An 18,792-nucleotide genomic window follows, 5' to 3' on the forward strand; every position below is an offset into this window, starting at 1 on the left:
TTCCAAATTGCCACCTAATTTTCCTTAGATTATTTAGTCAAACATTCTTCTCCTTTATATTGATTTGTAATACTTTCATCATACATCATATGTGAATAAATTCTCTTATGTAGAAGGCAGGCAAGGAGAAACTAACTAGAAAGGGGATTAATCAGAATTTGAACTCAGTTATTCTTATTTTTTGGACTCTATCATTCTGCTTTCTAGACTATTTTGTCCCATGGGACTGTATTATTATACTGGTACCATATGTTGTTTTATATATGGTAAAATTAGGCTTCCCTTTTAATTTATTATTTCTCTTCCATAATCTTGTGCCTATCCTTGACTGTTTTAAAAAAATAAATAAAATTAAAAATCATTTCAACAATTAAGAAAACAGTAATAACATCTCACTGATTTTAACTGTAATGATAACTAACTTATATAGTAACTTGGGATAAACTGACATTTTAAAAAAAAGTTTGTACACTTGAAACTAACACAAATTGTAAATCAACTATACGTCAATTAAAAACAAGTTTGTCTTCCTATATATAAATATTGTCTTTATATTTATTTAAGTCTGTCAATAAAATTTTCTAAATTTCCTCCTCTTGATATTAACACATTTCTCAGTAAGCTACTTGTTGGTAGTTTTAAAACTGGGTTTATAAAAGAAATATTTTTGTTATATTTTCTAGTTTATCTCTAGTAGATGTTTATTGATAAAGTGAGAAAAACACTCTCTTAAAAGTACTAACAAATATTTATCAAGTAATATTTGTGTCTATTTAAAATACGGTTTTAAATACAAATGTCTCATTTTAAATATTTTAAAAGCATCTGTATTTATGTACAAGGTAGGTGTGGGAATTTTTCCCCCATCCTGATTGGTTGCAAATCAGGACCAACAGAAATTTTGTTATTCATACTCATAATTTAATCGAAGCATCTATTAAAATGCATTGGGTGCTTTACAATTTAATAAGAAGGAAAAGATGTCATTGCTTAGAATTGTAAACAGCCTGTTATAATCTGGTTATTTATAAATTGAAAAAGAATATTGCAGAAAAGCTATCTACAGCAACACAGTAAAGAATATACTGACTTTTAGAGAGGTTTTTAGCAAAACATGCTAATTCTATTTCATTTCATGAGTAAAAATTATTACTGGAGATATAATTTACAATATCATCTGATGAACACATACATATTGTATAGAAGCACACAGGGACATGTTTTATGTGGTTCACAGCTGAAATGTGAAATTGTGTAACCTTGCCCTTCTGTTATTTTGCTATTCTGTGTACATATACACATAAAAACACACACAAGTGTGTACAATGTTAATATTAATTGTAGAAACCACTTTCTAGTAGAATTAAAATGTGTACATGTTAAAATTAAAGCATTTTAATAAAGGTCAAGCTGTCTCCTCAAAATAGGTCAGGCAATTTTTGCAATACCTGTAGGTCAAGCACTGGCTCTGCCTATAACTAAAAAAAAAATTTATCATACTATGCATTAGAAAAATTAACTAGCAAAGCTACAGTAATCAAAACAGCATGGTACTGGCACAAAAACAGACACATAGATCAATGGAACAGATCTATGAACACATAGATCAAAGCCCAGAAAAAAACCCACACACTTATGGTCAATCTACAAAAATTAGGCTAGAATACACAGTGGAGAAAAGACAGTCTCTTCAATAAGTGGTACTGGTGACTGCCCTGGTGGTCCAGTGGTTAAGAATCTGCGCTTCCACTGCATGGGGCATGGGTTTGATCCCTTGTCAGGGAACTAAGATCCCGCATGCTATACGGCAAAAAAAAAAAGGTGGTGCTGGGAAAACAGGACAGCTACACATAAAAGAATGAAATTAGAACATTTTCTAACACTATATACAAAAATAAGCTCAAAATGGATTAAAGACCTAAATGTAAGACCGTATACTATAAAACTCCAGAGGAAAACATAGGCAGAACACTCTTTGATATAAATAGAAGCAATATTTTTTTAGATCCATCTCCTCTAATAATGGAAGTAAAAGCAAAAATAAACAAATGGGACCTAATTAAACTTAAAAGCTTTTGCACAGCAAAGGAAACCATAAACAAAACAAAAAGATAACTTAGGGACTGTGAGAAATTATTTGCCAACAATGCGACCAAAAAGGGTGTAATTTCCAAAATATACAAACAGCTCATAGAGCTCAGTATTAAAACAAACAAACAAACAAACAAAACCAAACAACCCAATCAGAAAATGGACAGCAGACCCAAATAGATATTTTTCCAAAGAGGAAATTGAGATGGGCAACAGGCACATGAAAAGATGCTCAACATCTCTAATCATCACGGAAATGCAAATCAAAACTACAATGACATTTCACCTCACACCTGTCAGAATGGCCATCGTAAAAAGTCTACAAATAACAAATGCTGGAGAGGGTGTGGAGAGAAGGGAACCCTGCTACATTGTTGGTGGGGATGTAAATTGGTGCAGCCACTATGGAGAACAGTATGGAGGTTTCTTGAAAAACTAAAAATAGAACTACCATATGATCCAGCAATCCCACTCCTGGGCATAGATCCAAAAAAGATGAAAACTCTAATTTGAAAAGATACATGCACCCCAATGTTCAATAGCAGCACTATTTACAATTGCCAAGACACAGAAGCAACCTAAACGTCCACCGACAGGTGAATGGATAAAGAAGATATATACAATGGAATACTACTCAACCATAAAAGAATGAAATAATGCCATTTGCTGCAACATGGATGGACCTAGAGATTATCATCCTAGGTGAAGTAAATCAGACAGAGAAAGACAAACATACGATATCACATATGTGGAATCTAAAAAAATGATACAAGTGAACTTATTTACGAAACAGAAACAGACTCACAGACATAGAAAACAAATTTATGGTTACCAAAGGGGAAAGGGGTTGGGGGAGGGATAAATTAGGAGTTTGGGATTAACAGATATACACTACTATACATAAAATAGATAAAAAACAAGGACCTACTGTATAGCACAGGGAACTATATTCAATACCTTGTAATAACCTATAATGGAAAAGAATCTGAAAAAAGAATATATATATGTGTATATATGTGTGTGTGTATATATATATATACACACACATATATATATGAATCACTTTGCTGTACACCTGAACTAACAACATTGTTAATCAACTATACTTCAATTAAAAAAAATTAAGCCATTACTGAGAAGTTAAAAAACAAAAGTGGATCTTAGGCTGCATTCATTTGTATATATTTCATTAATCTTTCATGTATTTATTCTACAGATATTTAGTGAAAGTCATAGCAATGACTGGCTAGATGCTGATCAAGCTCATTTTCTCTTACTTTGAAGCTACAGGTAAACTATGTTTTTTAGCATCCCTTGGATGTGGCCAGTGACTGACTTCTGGCCAATGGGATGGGCTAAAGTGAACTACACCACTCCCAGCAGTGGCCTGTTAAATCTCATGCACAGGAAAGCTCCTGTGCCAGCCTATCCTTGGGTAAGGATTTCAAGGACCTAGGGATTTTCTTAAGCCACTGAGTGTTTTGGGATTGTCTGTTACAGCAGTTAGCCTTCCCTGATTAATACTAATGCAATGCCTATACTGTGCCAGCCCCCATTCTGGGTACTAGGGACACAGTAGCAAACAAACAAGAGAGACAAGGTTCTTGCTCTTACAGGATATGTTATGTATAGAAGGGGGACAGACATACAGTGATCGTTTACTTTCAGTGGTGCTTTCCAGTTTATAAAATGATTTCATAGGCACCAATTCATTTGATTTTCATAACAATGTTCTACAGATGAGGAAACAAAAGCTGAAAGATTTTAATTGCTTTGCACGAGACAAAGGGTTTGGAACTAGACACATGGATCAGAGTTTTCTGACTCCCAGCCCATTGCTAATACCATGATGCTTCTCAAGTATAAAAATATGACAGAGCTAGGAAAGTGTTAGTCCTTTTCAGAAAATTCTTTTATTCAATTTTATTTAAAAAAATAACATATTATGCAGAAGTCTAAGAATCTTTATGGCAGCGCTGTAGGAGAGGAAGTAGAGGGATGTGACTGGAGAGGGGTACACTGAGGACTTCAACCGTATTGGCCGTATTCCATTTCTAAAGTGAGGTGGTAGGTACAACATTATTCTGGGTGATCTTCCATTTGCCCCTCTGGATCCATTTTCCACCCTTCTCAGTCTGGCCCTCTGACCTTTGAGGCTGACTTGTATGGTTCACTGTAGATCAATGGGCGCCTTATCCTTGTGGCTTTTAGAGGATTAAAGGGAGGAAGAGAATGAGGTCCCAGATTCCTGATTTTGGGGTGGCTTTGGGTTGGCTAGGTCTCTTAACCAAAAGTCACAGCTCCTGCTAGGAGGCCCTCTCCTCTCAGCTGACTCCCGGTTTTGCATTTATTTGCATTTATTGTGTAGTGTACTGGAAGTATCCAATAAGTTACTACCCAGGAGTCTCCACTGAATCCTGAACATCAGTTTCCATTCCTCGGGCCCCATGTAGGGCAGCAGACAGAACCAAAAAACTATTTTGCTGAATGTTAATAAACTTCTCACTTTTGGCCAGAAATATTTCTTCAGCAGGTACAAAGCATTCTTTAGCATCCATCAATAAAAATGCTACTCCAGAAAGAGGAAATATAGTTGATCCATTTTCCACTGAATCTGAATACGGAAACTTGTGGCTTTGATTTTCTAGGGCAGTTGCAACTTACTGTCCATTCCCCTTATTCCTTCAGACCAAGAAATGTAAATATTGCCTCATTGTTAACTCTCAGTTATTGTACTATTTCTTTTGGTTTTCCAAGACACTGTCCATGCCTTAGTATACAGTCTGTCTCTTTTTTGGGCAGTGCCTTGCGGCTTGTGAAACTTCCCTGACCAGGGATTGAACCTGCGCCTCCTGCAGTGGAAGCTCGGAGTCTTAACCACTGGGCCACCAGGAAAGTCCCTAGTTCCTTTATTAAATTCTTCACTCTTCTCAAATTACCCAGCTTGAGAGTGTCTTCTGCTTCTTTCTGCGTTCTGATAGAACAGGTATTCTCCCCATCACCCCCAGCTCTCTCTCTCTTTCAATCAACACGGACATATATCTTTCTTCTTTTTTAAACATTTGACATAATTCATATTTGTAAAAAACTTAAGAAGGAAAAACATTTACTGAGCACTTATATGTCAAGAATTGTGATAGGGTTAATGGCTGGGAATAGAGAGAAAAATAAGATACAAACCCTCTTGTCACAGAAAGTTACAGTCTAGTAGGAGAGACAGGTGAAAGATTAAAGGTAATGAGCACAGTGGTTAAGAGCATGCAATTTGTAGTCAGACAGACTTGAACTCAAGTCCAGGCTCAGCCACCTACTGGTTATGTGAACTTGGGCTAGAGGGATAAAAATGGGATTAGTACTAGTACCTCCCTCATAGGGTCCTTATGTGGATTAAAAGTAAACCCATTAGTATCTATACTTACTTATACATATGATCATATGCGAAGCATATAGTAAATTCTTAATAAATGTTACTTAAAATTATCCTTAATGGCAACAATAGCAACTTGTACCTGGTTTAGAGGTAGCACAGTGGAAGCCACTGATTAACTAGAGCTGTGGAGGTCAGCAAAAACTTAATGGGTAAAGTGATATCTGAGCTGGATCTTGAAGAAATAGAATTATAATTTCACCAAGAGATCAAATAGGGATCAAATATAACCCATTCCCTTTACAGCAAAAACATTTTTTTTCTTTTGGTCCAAGATCCAACCCAGTTTCAAGTGTTACATTTAATTGTTATGTCTCTTTAGTCTCTTTTGATCTGGAATAGTTCCTCAAATCTTTCCCTGTTGGGTCATTGGCATTTTGAAGAGTACAGGTCAATTATACAGGTTGATTGTCTTCTGTTTGGGTTTGTCTTATGTTTCCTCATGATTAGAATCAATTACGCATTTCTGGCAAGAACACCACAAACGATATACCATGTTCTCAGTGTTTCATATTAGGAGGTGCACAAAGTTGATTTGTCCTCTTCCTGGTGATTTTAACTTTGATAACATAGTTAAGAAAACACCGGGCTTCCCTGGTGGTGCAGTGGTTGAGAATCCGCCTGCCAATGCAGAGGACGCGGGTTCGAGCCCTGGTCTGGGAGGATCCCACATGCCGCGGAGCAACTGGGCCCGTGAGCCACAATTACTGAGCCTGCGCGTCTGGAGCCCGTGCTCCCGCAACAAGAGAGGCCGCGATAGTGAGAGGCCCGCGCACCGCGATGAAGAGTGGCCCCCGCTTGCCGCAACTAGAGAAAGCCCTCGCACAGAAACGAAGACCCAACACAGCCATAAATAAATAAATAAATAAATTTTTTAAAAAAAGCAAGCACCTGCAAAGTTTCTCAGCTGTGAAGTTACCATTTTGCCTTTTTAAATGATAAATATTTTGTAGGGAGTTACACTGAGGCTATGTAAATACCCTGTTCCTTAACAAATTCTCCCCCAATCGTTTTAGCACCCACTGATGGCTCCTGCCTAAAAAAGTATTACTATAATGGTTGCCGAACGGTGATTTTCTAATGATTTCATTTCTTCCACACTTATTATCTGACATTCTATTATAAAGAAGTGCTTACTTTTGCCCCTCATTTGTGTGTCTATTTATGTGTTTTTATCAGTATGGGCTCATGGACGACCATTTTTTAAATGGGTTATAATTTGATACTATCATTATTTATTCTGATGTTCAGATTGTCTTCAGTTTGGCCAGTGGGAGCTCCTTCAAATTGGCTACTTTTTATACTTTCCATCATTTATTTATTTTTATTCATTAAAAAAAATTTGTTTATTTATATTTTTGGCTGCATCGGGTCTTAGTCGCACGGGTCTCCATTATTTTTGAGCTTTACTTTATGTTCTGGTACAACGAGACTTTACAGACTTATCTTGTACTTCCCCTGCTCTTGGAATGAGCCAGTTCTCCAAGGAGCTCTGATTACTTTTAGTGGGCAATGGTATTTAGAAACCAAGATCTGGAAATCTGATGCGCTCATTGCCATTAGGCCCTCTCAGTGGGCAAAGCGTTACTTACACATACACACACACACACGTCTATATTATCTATCAAAATTTGAGTTCACACTGATACTTCTAATTCCAATACAACACTACATGATTCATTCTAGCCTTCAGCCTTTCCATATTTTAAACTCCCTCCTTAGTGAAAAATTTGACTCTCAGTATCTTTAATTTAATTACTTATTTTCTTATTTCCCCTTTATGTACCAAGCCCCTGATCCTTGATTATCTCCTTAGCTTTGGCCTTGGTGGTCCCACAGATCCCCTTAGCTCTGACTGTTTCATTGGCCCCAATTCTGCGAGCTCTGATCACCTCTTTGACCCTGGCTGCAGCTCCATAGGCCCCATATTAGTGAAAGATGTTAAGCAGCGGAAAGGCATGATCAGATTTGTCTCTTAGAACAATCAGTTTGATGGCAGGGATCAGATTCAATGGAATTTGAGGTAGTTAAGAGGCTACTGTAAAGCTTAGGCTTAAAACGGCCTCAACTAAAACTAAAGCCAGAGTATAGAGAGAACACATAAAACAAATATTTAGAAGATAAAACCTATAGGATTGAGTAATTAATTTGATGTAGGGGCATACGGAAGAAGAGAGAGCCTAATTTTTTTTTTTGGCCACACTGCATGGCTTGCAGGATCTCAGTTCCCCAACCAGGGATTGAACCCAGGCCATGGCAGTGAAAGTACCAAATCCTAACCACTAGACCACCAGGGAACTCCTGAGAGAGCCTGATTTTTAACTTGGGAGATAACAGTAGAAAGGACGTCACGAAACAAAATAGGAAATTCAGGAGAAAAAGCAGATTTAAAGGGGGTGGCAAAAGTGCCAAATAGAGGACAATTGTTTATTTTTGACCATGTTGAATGTGAACTGTCTGTGGACACTTGAAGCAGAATAGCAAGTTGGGCAGATGGCTTTGGGCATGTGCTTAGACACTACCTGAAAAATGCTTTTCTCTGTGCAAAAGTCCAGGGAAACAAGTGCCTCCAAGGCCAAAGGACTCTCAGAAATGGCAAATTCTCATCTGAGACTCTGAAGTCCATTCTTCTGCCTGGAAGTGGGTTTGCTGAACTTTGCCCAAGGTAATTAAAACAGAAACCGATGTCCAATGGGGATTTTGACTTAAAAATCTCAGAAGGAAGAGAAGAATAAAACAGGACTATGTCTGACATAATTTTATAAAAATCTATGTTTTGTCACTTTTTCATGCTTAAACAAAAGCATAAAATTGCTTATCTTAAGAACAGCCAGGGACTTCCCTGGTGGCACAGTGTTTAAGAATCCACCTGCCAATGCAGGGGACAACAGGTTTGAGCCCTGGTCCGGGAAGATCCCACATGCCACGGAGCAACTAAGTCCGTGCGCCACAACTACTGAGCCTGTGCTCTAGAGCCCACGAGCCACAACTACTGAGCCCATGTGCCACAACTACTGAAGCCGTGTGCCTAGAGCCCGTGCTCCTCAACAAGAGAAGCCACCGCAATGAGAAGCCCGCGCACCACAACAAAGAGTAGCCCCCGCCCACCACAACTAGAGAAAGCCCGCGCGCAGCAAAGAGACCCAATGCAGCCAAAAAAACTCAAAAAAAAGAACCCCAAAACCAAAACCAGCCATACAGGTGGTCTTAAGAAGTTTATGTCACTCAATAGCTTGTCTTGTGGGGGTGAAGGGGACCTAAGAAAGAGGAGCTGATGGCAAGGCTAACTAGTATTGATAATAACTATAACTTATCGGTCTCTTAAGCACTTCACAAAGTCTTTCCAAATTAATTATGACAAAACTCTATGAGGTAGGTACTCATCTGTATTTTTCTGATATGGAAAATGAGGTTAAACAAGTGGCCCATGGAAACATGACTAAGGGAGGGGGTATGTAGGTAGAGGTTTCAACCCAGGTGTGCTTATCTTAATACAACATCTGGGCTCTTAACTGCCCCAAGCACTGCTTTCCTAAAGATGCAAGGAAGCAGCAGCCTCCAGAGGAGATGGCCAGCAAGAGCAGGAGAGTTTCTAGTCTCCCTGTGCCTGCGAAGAACCCTGAGCGTCTTTTGAACTAGAATTTTCAGAAATTCCTGTTCCTCTATTTGATTAGCTCAGTCCTGGACACAACCCATCAGAGGTCAACAAACTGGAATTCCTCCAGAGTAGATAGACAAAGATTAAAAGGGATCTAAACATACTATAAAATACAAGGGAATATTGTAAGAACTGACAAACCATAAGACATTATAGTACCAAATACATAAAGAGCTATCATATAGAAAAGGAATGGGACTTACTGTTTCTCTAAATCTAAGAGTAATCCATGGCATAGTGCTAAGTGAAAATGCAGAGCAAAATATTCCATCAATGAATGCAAATATGTAAACATTTAATATGCAAGTGAATAAGGATTGAAGGTAACTAGGACAGATGAAACACTGATGTGTTTAGGTGATGGTACTGTGGTCAATTTGTGTCGACTCTTTTTTTAGTATTGTTCTGCAAAAAAGAAATTTTAACAAATAAAAGCAAACACATAAAAGAAGAAATGGAAGTGCTATAATCATAGAAAAATGTTCAGCCTTACTATAATCTAATAACAAATAGATTTACATATTTATCAAAATGAAAAACATTAAAAATAGATAATACCTAGCACTAGTAAGGTCTCAGGAAATAAGATCTCTAGTACAGTTCTGACCAGAGTGTAAATTTGTACACACTTTCTGAGGAACAATTTGGCAAACTATATAAAAAAGAATAAACAACAGTGACAATCCTTTGATGCAGCAATTCCACTTTTAAGACTATATCCTAAGTAAGTAAGGATTTATGTAAAGTTTGAACTAAAAAGGTACTCACAGAAGCCTTGTTTATAATCCATAACAATTAAAAATAACCTAAATGTCTATTATTACTTAATTTGGCTCAGTAAATTATACAATTGAATATTATGCAGGCATTAAAATTATGTGCAAAAAGTACATATATATATATTTTTTCTTTTGATTGCACTGCACAGCATATGGGGTCTTAGTTCCCCAACCAGGGATCAAACTGTGACCCCTGCAGTGGAAGTGTGGAGTCCTAACCACTGGACCACCAGGGAATTCCCTGGAAAAAAGTATAACTGATGGCAATAAAGGAAGTTCACAACTTGAACAAAACGGGTAACTACATACTCTGCATAGTACGGTCCAGTTTTTGTTTAAAAATATTCTATATATATGTACTATATGTGCATATACACATAGCATATACACATACATATACATATATACATATATTTGGTGCTTGATTTCTTTTTTGCTTATGTGTATATAACATTTTAAAATTTATTATTTGATTTTATTACATTATTTTATTGCTTATATAACAAAACAAAGCAATTAAAAATAAAATATGTGGGCTTCCCTGGTGGCGCACTGGTTAAAAATCCGCCTGCCAATGCAGGGGACACGGGTTTGAGCCCTGGTCCGGGAAGATCCCACATGCCGCGGAGCAACTAAACCCGTGTGCCACAACTACTGAGCCTGCGCTCTACAGCCCACGAGCTACAACTACTGAGCCCACGTGCCACAACTACTGAAGCCCACGTGCCTAGAGCCTGTGCTCTGCAACAAGAGAAGCCACGACAATGAGAAGCCTGCGCACCGCAACGAAGAGCAGCTCCCGCTCACCGCAACTAGAGAAAGCCTGCGCACAGCAACGAAGACCCAACACAGCCAAAAAAAAAAGAGCTTTTCTCATCTATCAAATATGGAAAGTTTTAAAAAAATATGGATTCGATAACACAAAGTTCACAGCACTTAGTTTGTAATGGAGCAGGACCCTATGGGGCCTTCCCGGGACAGGCCTTTTCTCATATCCTCTTCTTTAGTTCCTCTCTGAAGTACCTAGATAACAGCATTTCATGCACATTTCCGGAGTTGTTTTACAGATGTGAAAACCCCCCACTGAAAGGAAGGTATTAACTACTTGATGACCATGAGCACATAGCCCCAGGCCTCCCCATAGCCTAAGGACTGAAAATGTTAATCCCTGTGACACCTCCCTGTTGCCTGCACCTTCAGCCAATCAGAGAACTGTGCATGAGCTGATCACATACCTTGCAACTCCTCCCCCCCTCCCCACACACTCACCTGGCTTTTAAAATAATGCTTTGCTGAAACCCTTCAAGGAGTCTGGGTTTTTTTTTTAGAGCAATGAGTCACCTGTCTCCTTAGTGGCCCTGCAATAAACCTTTCTCTGCTCCAAACGCCCACGTTTTGGTTTCTTTGCCCTCACTGTGTGTTGGGCACACGAACTTGCGCTAGCAAGTTGATGATCAATAAACACTTCCTAAATGGGAAGGAAATCTAAAAAAGAGTGGATATATGTATACGTATAACTGATTCATTTTACGGTACAGTTAAAACTAACAAAACATTGTAAAGCAACTAAACTTCAATAAAAATTATTAAAAAAATTTATCAGAAAAAAAAATACTAGTTCTTCTCTCTTCCCTGGTGACAGGAGGTATTCAAGCACAAATTAGAAAATGGCAGATCTGGGATGTAGTTGAAGAGATTTAGGCAAGAGGTTTCATTAGATGAACTCTAAAGCTCCTTTCAACTCTGACATTTCATCATCAACACAATTTTCCCCTATTTACCTCTTAAACTATCAAATGGGATAATACAAAAAACTACGGTTTGTATTGACTATCTAGTAGCTGTGTTACCATCAGTAGCACTATACATTGTGAATGGAGGGTCGGCGGTGTGAAAAAAAATCCGGCACGAGGGAAGCCAGACGCAAGTCCCAGCCCACCTCTCCACTGACAGTTCCCTGGCTTCCTTTCTTTGTGAATGAGTGGTGGTCCTCAGGCCTCACATCAGACACTATCCGCGAGAAACAGAACTTTAAAAAGGGAATTACTTTCCTTTTCCAAGGAGTTGCCGGGTGGACCAACACAGAGGAATGGAGCGCCCTTTCCAACCGCCCGAGAGTCTGGGAGACGTTCAAGACCCTGGGATCCAGTCAGTAAGGGACGACTGGGGAGCTCTCTCTAGGCACTGAGAGGGCCTCTCCCAGTTGGCCGCACCGGGCCTTCTCCGCCGGGCGCCGGGAGGTCGCGCTGGCCGCGGCTACAAGCAGGACAGCGCGGAGGGGCCGAACGCTCTGCCAGGTACCCTTACGGCCCCCACGTGCACGCCGGCCGCGAAAAGGCTGGGGCCTCGGGCGGGGGCGGGGCCGAGGCCGCGGGGCGGGGCTCCAGCTGCGCGCGCGGGGCGGGGGCGGGGCGCGCAGCGTGGTCTGGGCAGGCCCGGCGCTCCTCCTCCTCCCGCGCCCAGGCCTGGCGGGCCGAGCTCCTCCCCCGGCTCGGCCTCTCTCCCCACCCCTGCCCTCCTTCTGCCCAGCAGTTCCTCCTTCCCTCCTCCCCCTCTTCCTCGGTGAGGTGCTCCTCCATCAGCCAGCCAGCATGGCGGCCGTGGAGACGCGTGTGTGCGAGACGGACGGTTGCAGCAGTGAGGCCAAGCTCCAGTGTCCCACCTGCATCAAGCTGGGCATACAGGGCTCGTACTTCTGCTCGCAGGTAGACTCCCGCTCCCCAGCGGCGCCGCTGCCGCCCCCCCTCCCCTCTCCGCCTGACCTCGCGGCCGGTCGGGACACGCTCCTCCTCTTCCCCCCGCGGCCGCGCCGGTCGCGCTTCCTCCTCCCCACAGTCTGAAGCTCCGCCAACCCCCTCTCTCCTCCGGGGGATCTGGGGCCCCACCGGACCCCGGCCTCGCGGGGCGCACGCTGGGTACGGGCGCGGGCGGCCGCGGCCATGTGGGCTGGGGGCGGAAGGGGACTTGCCTTGGGTCGCTCGGCCGCGCTGGGGCCCCGCGTTGCGGGGCCGGTTCTCACCGCGCATCCTCTGCCCGGGCTGGGGCTGCCAGGTGTGCGGGCTACCCGGGACAGGTGGGGACGCCGGGGGAAGGGGGCAGCCCCAGCTGTGCGAGTCGTCACAGCTGCACCTCCCGGCAGGGCTCTGGTCTTGGTCGCTGAGGGGTGCGGGGCCGGGTAGTCACTCTGGTCCCTACGGGACTGGGGGTCGGAAGAGACCCGCTGGCCTTTGAAGAGTGAGTTACCTGGGACGGTGGGGGTCGCAGAGAGGAGGTATACTAGCTCCAGCCCCACCCACCTCTGTCAGTAGGCTTTACTGCTGCGCATTGACACTTCGGCAACTTTGGGGTTGGGGATGGAGAGGGATCTGTGTAATTCATTCCTTTCCTTTGGCATCCAGCATTATTAATTTACAAAACCATAAGTTAACAGTATGAGTCACCTCTGATTTACTGAATTTCCCACTGAGTGAAAAAGACAGTTCCATTAAGAGTTATGCTTTAAAGCCGTAGTGTATTTTAACAAGTTTTGTGCGGTGGAGCAAAGCCAGCACTGAATGGGGTCCGGACTGAAACGTGTGCTGGTGTTTATGTTTACTGAAGAGCACTAGTGTTCCGGCTGCGTTTAGACGCTCGGAGCATTGGCCCGGCGGCATTGGTACGGCTTTTAGTTACAGTCCGGATTTGTTGAAGAGAGGCACGTGAATATTCAGGTACTAAATCGGTAGTGTCCCGCGGGGCGGAGAGCATGAACAAAGAGTCTGAAGGCACGGTCAGGGCCCTGCCCTTGCCGTTGACTGTGAGATCTTGAACTAGTCAAGTTACTTAATCTTTCTGAGCACCTCTGTACAGAGGGGGAAGATGATACTTTTACTTGCATATTTCACAAGGTTGTTCTGAGGCCCAAATTATCCGGTGAATGTGAAATCTTGGTAAAACCTAAGGAGGTTCTTTTTAAAGGCCGTCAGTACCCTGTAGCACTGTTACATATAAAAATATAAACGAATAGAAGGAAAACAAATATATAAGAGCAATAATATAAATATTTCAAATATAATATGTGTAAACATAAAGATGTATGTAAAATTAACGTATAAATAAAATCCTTAAGGTCCAACACTTGTAGATAAGCCGTTGTAAGAGATCCTAGCTGTGTTGTACAGGTGTTGTTTTCAGATAGGTTATGGTCCTTGACCTTGTTAGTATCATTTGGAAAAAGTTGCATATGGAGAAGTGTTGCTCATTTTAAAAATAGCATTGGGACTACTCAACATGCTAAAACTGGTCTGAGTCCTTTTGTTTCTTTAAAATAATTTTCAAATTCTATAATTTGTTGAGGCCTGTGTGGGACCTGGAGTTAAAAAAACAGTAGTTTATCTTTGGAAATTGTGTACCGCATGAGTAGACTAATGTGGTTTATGTTGTGCTTAAATTTAGTTGGCATTTGGTAATGTTAAGTGAATTAATATGTACACAGACTTACCTGCTGGGATTTTAAAAAGATACTATGCAGCCATATTCATCAGGGATGGGTGATATTCTCTTAGGCATGGTATTATTCAGTAGAAAGAACATTGGCTCATTGGGGTTTATGGAAAAATGCCACAACATTTGTGAAAACATGCAGGGTTTATTCAGTACGGTAGGTATTTCATGTTGGATTCTGCAGGTATATTTCTAGTCCCATTGTTATACCTGTAGTCAAACATATCCTGACTGGTGCTCGAAGCTGTCTCTTTCTTCATTTCTGTTACTACCTCCTTTAGTCAGTTTTTAAAATTTCTCACCAGTTTCTCTTAGTTCATTTCCCTGTTGTAGTTTCCCACCTTGCAAATAAACACCCACAAAAAAAAAAAGAAAAAGAAAAATCAAAGGAAGAAAACCTTTTGTACAGAAGTTATTTCTCCCCTAGCATAGCACTGTCTGACTATGCTTACCGCCACCTATAACAAATAGAGTTACCATTGCTTGCAGGATTCTAGCCCCATAGTCAGGGCACCTCTTCTGAGTCCACCTTTATTCTCTTGCTCTAACCAGAGGCTGTATTTATACTCTTTCCCTTACCCAGAATGTCACCTGTCTTCTGAAATCACAGCTATTCTTTCAGTCCCAGCTTGAGACCTTGATCAATCATTAACTTTTCCTAAGCCAATTTCCACATTTGTGATGAAACTAGGGCTTCGTGCCACTTCTCTGATCATCTTCACGAGCAGTGGTCTGTCTTTTCTCTTCTCCTTGCTCCTCTGGTCCCCAGCCTGGCTATCTGGCCAGCTTGTCTTTGGGAACAAACCAAACTAAACTACAAGAGCCGTAACAGAAGTAAGCCTTTCCCGGTTACCCTGTCACACCACCTTATTCCCTTTATAACATTTTATACAATCTGTAATTATTTCATTTTTGTTCTTGTTTATCTGTCTTTTAATCAGAAGGTGAGGTCATGAAGAAGATATCTTGTTCACTTCCCTATCCTTATTTCTCAACACAACGCTCTATGCAATAGGTGGTCAATAAATGCTTGAGTCATTGTATCAAAAGGCAGAATAAAGAGGTAGACTACTGCGTTTGAATCACAGCTCCATTACTTACTAGCTGTGTGCTTTAGGTAGATAACCTTTGTTTTTTGTTATAGCCTTTTAAAATGGGTCTATGAATAGTACCAACCTCAGGGTTGGTACTAAATACTGAAGACTAAATACTAAGTGTATGTAAAACACTTAGCATAGCAGTGCATTTCATCAGTGTTAGCTCTTTTTATTGTTATACTGAGTTTACGCTTAAGAAGATAGGAATATTTTTATTTAGGATGCTTAATTTTAAGAAAAATTTTGGTCCTTTAATGAGTAAAACCTGTTTTACTTGAAATCGAGCTTTTCAGGAGTTCCTGATGTTTGATGATATTTCTTTATAGATTTATCCATCTTATTCAATAGTAGTTGACCAATTTTAATAGTAGTTTAGTAGTTTACTTGTAGTCCCTAACAGTTTATAAGAGCTTTTTGAGGATGGAGGCTGTGCTGTACTCATTTTTGTATTTCTTTTAAGTGCCTTGTACACAGTAGGCACTCAGTTCATTAAATGAAAGAAGAAAGGTCATTGGGCCTGAGAAGGAAAAGCAAAGATCAGTCAAGCCCTTAGTGAACACCCCAGGGCAGATGCTATCTTGTCCTTAGTTGAAGGATCTGCTGAGAAGGACCTGAGTGATTTGCAGCCCTTCATAAGGCATAAGAACTTAAAAGGTAGTATAGTATAAGTGGAAGGAGCCTGCCTGGGTTTGGAGTCTGACCTGGGTTTAAAATTTTTGTGACAATGTCCTTGGGTAAGTCGTCTCCTATTTTATGAGAGGGCTAATGGTACACCCTCTTTATGGGGCTGAGGTGAAGGTGAATAAGAGCATGCAAAGTGCCTCACACAGTGTTCAGTAAATAGTTTTATTACACATATAGCCTTATGTCTAATACTATTACAGTCAGATATAAGGAAGGTTTAAAAATGTTTACGGACTCCTAGAGTAATGAAAATAAAAACAAAAATAAACAAATGGGCCCTAATTAAACTTAAAAGCTTTTGCACAGCAAAGGAAATCATAAACAAGATGAAAAGACAACCCTCAGAATGGGAGAAAATATTTGCAAATGAAACATCAGAAAAAGGATTAATCTCCAAAATACACAAACCGCTCATGGAGCTCAATATCAAAAAAAATAAACAACCCAATCAAAAAATGGGCAGAAGACCTAAATAGACATTTCACCAAAGAAGACATACAGATGGCCAAGAGACACATGAAAAGATGCTCAACATCACTAATTATTAGAGAAATGCAAATCAAAACTACAATGAGGGGGGCTTCCCTGGTGGTGCAGTGGTTGAGAGTCTGCCTGCCAATGCAGGGGACACGGGTTCGAGCCCTGGTCTGGGAAGATCCCACATGCCGTGGAGCAACTAAGCCCGTGAGCCACAATTGCTGAGCCTGCGCGTCTGGAGCTTGTGCTCTGCAACAAGAGAGGCCGCGATAGTGAGAGGCCTGTGCACTCTGATGAAGAGTGGCCCCCACTTGCTGCAACTAGGGAAAGCCCTCGCACAGAAACGAAGACCCAACACAGCCAAAAAAAAAAAAAAAACAAAAGAAAACTACAATGAGGTATCAGCTCACACTGGTCAGAATGGCCATTATCAAAAAATCTAGAAACAATAAATGCTGGAAAGGGTGTGGTGGAATGCTGCACTCTTGGTGGGAATGTAAATTGATACAACCACTATGGAGAACAGTATGGAGGTTCCTTAAAAAACCAAAAATAGAAGTGCCGTATGACCCAGCAATCCCACTACTGGGCATATACCCTGAGAAAACCATAATTCAAAAAGAGACATGTACCACAATGTTCATTGCAGCACTATTTACAATAGCCAGGACATGGAAGCAACCTAAATGTCCATCAACAGATGAATGGATAAAGATGTGGCACAAATATACAATGGAATATTACTCAGCCATAAAAAGAAACGAAATTGAATTATTTGTAGTGAGGTGGATAGACCTAGAGTCTGTCATGCAGAGGGAAGTAAGTCAGAAAGAAAAACAAATACCGTATGCTAACGCATATATATGGAATCTAAAAAAAAATAGAAATGGTACTGATGAACCTCGTGGCAGGGCAGGAATAAAGACGTAGACATAGAGAATGGACTTGACACAGTGTGGGGAGAGGGGGAAGCTGGGAGACAGTGAGAGTAGCATTGACATATATACACCACCAAATGTAGAATAGATAGCTAGTGGGAAGCAACAGCATAGCACAGGGAGATCAGCTCTTTGCTCTGCGACCACCTAGAGAGGTAGGATAGGGAGGGTGGGAGGAGGGCTCAAGAGGGAGGGGATGTGGGGATATATGTATGCATATGGCTGATTCACTTTGTTTTACAACAGAAACTAACCCAGCATTGTGAAGCAATTGTACTCCAATAAAGATGTATTTAAAAAAAATAAAAATATAAGCAGTAAATAAACATATTCTATGACATACAGAAAAAGTGTTTAAGGAGAAGCATTGTTTGTTATGAACATTTTGAACAAATTCTTGCAATAGGTTCTTTCAAGGAAGCAGTGGCAATGTAAGGTGACTGATTGGGTCTTCAGTAAGAAAGTGAGTGGGTGGGCATCTTGTATGTTGGAGTTGGAAAGTGAGGAAGGAATTGCCCTTCCAACATGTAGCATCTTTGAAATGCAGACCTGCCCTCTAGAACTCTTTCTCCTTTGGTAACAAAGTTCCTGAGAATGCGGAGTGTTTCTGGAACTCATCTTCATCCTCATTGGAGGTATTACCGTATTATACTTTTTATTTCTAGGGATTTTCTTTAAATTCCTCACATTACCTCACACTGTGCCTAGATATTGCTGTAAGATAGGTGTTTGGGTACAACTGTCTTAGCTTCTTATTAAAAAATGAATAGGATGAAGGTCTAGAGAGGTTGTGATTTTTTTTTAAACAAAAATAACTTTCGCTGTAGAAAAAATTAGAAAATGCAGGTGAAAAGTTACCCAGTGATTATTTCTGTGAGTTTTTTGATGGGTATTCTTACAAACACATTTATATATTCTTATATACATTTATGTGCATATACTTGTATGTGTTTTTGTCAGAATGGTACCATAATATACATAATCTTAGGGGATTTGTTTACTTTTATGTCTTAACTAATACATTGGGAATGTCCATAATAGCTACATTTACATTATCCTTTGTAGTGGCTGGACTAATATACAACGTGATAGATGTACCATCCTTTATTTACTCACTTATGGTTGAATTTACTTTCTTTTCAATTTTTTTACCTACTGT

The 18,792-nt window shown here is 40.6% G+C and overlaps 2 protein-coding genes across 5 annotated transcripts in view; one reads left to right on the plus strand and one right to left on the minus strand.

The window, feature by feature from the left end:
• Positions 1–12,128, minus strand: part of EIF4E (eukaryotic translation initiation factor 4E) — a 117,881-nt gene extending 105,753 nt beyond the window's left edge. Inside the window, exon 1 of the mRNA XM_082461901.1 lies at positions 12,003–12,128. The gene's annotated coding sequence lies outside the window, so the exon portion shown is untranslated. The remainder of the gene's footprint in view (positions 1–12,002) is intronic.
• A 233-nt stretch (positions 12,129–12,361) lies between these two features.
• Positions 12,362–18,792, plus strand: part of METAP1 (methionyl aminopeptidase 1) — a 68,407-nt gene continuing 61,976 nt past the window's right edge. The window contains exon 1 of one of the 4 annotated variants that reach the window (XM_082461809.1): positions 12,362–12,660. Coding sequence is in view for 1 of the 4 variants with exons in the window: in XM_082461808.1 (XP_082317934.1) it covers positions 12,547–12,660 (114 nt within the window). In the remaining 3 variants the exon portion in view is untranslated. The other 3 variants (XM_082461808.1, XM_082461807.1, XM_082461810.1) reach the window with 3 other exon arrangements.

This window comes from Balaenoptera physalus, assembly GCF_965194825.1.
Source record: "Balaenoptera physalus genome assembly, chromosome: 5".
NCBI classification, from domain to species: domain Eukaryota; kingdom Metazoa; phylum Chordata; class Mammalia; order Artiodactyla; family Balaenopteridae; genus Balaenoptera; species Balaenoptera physalus.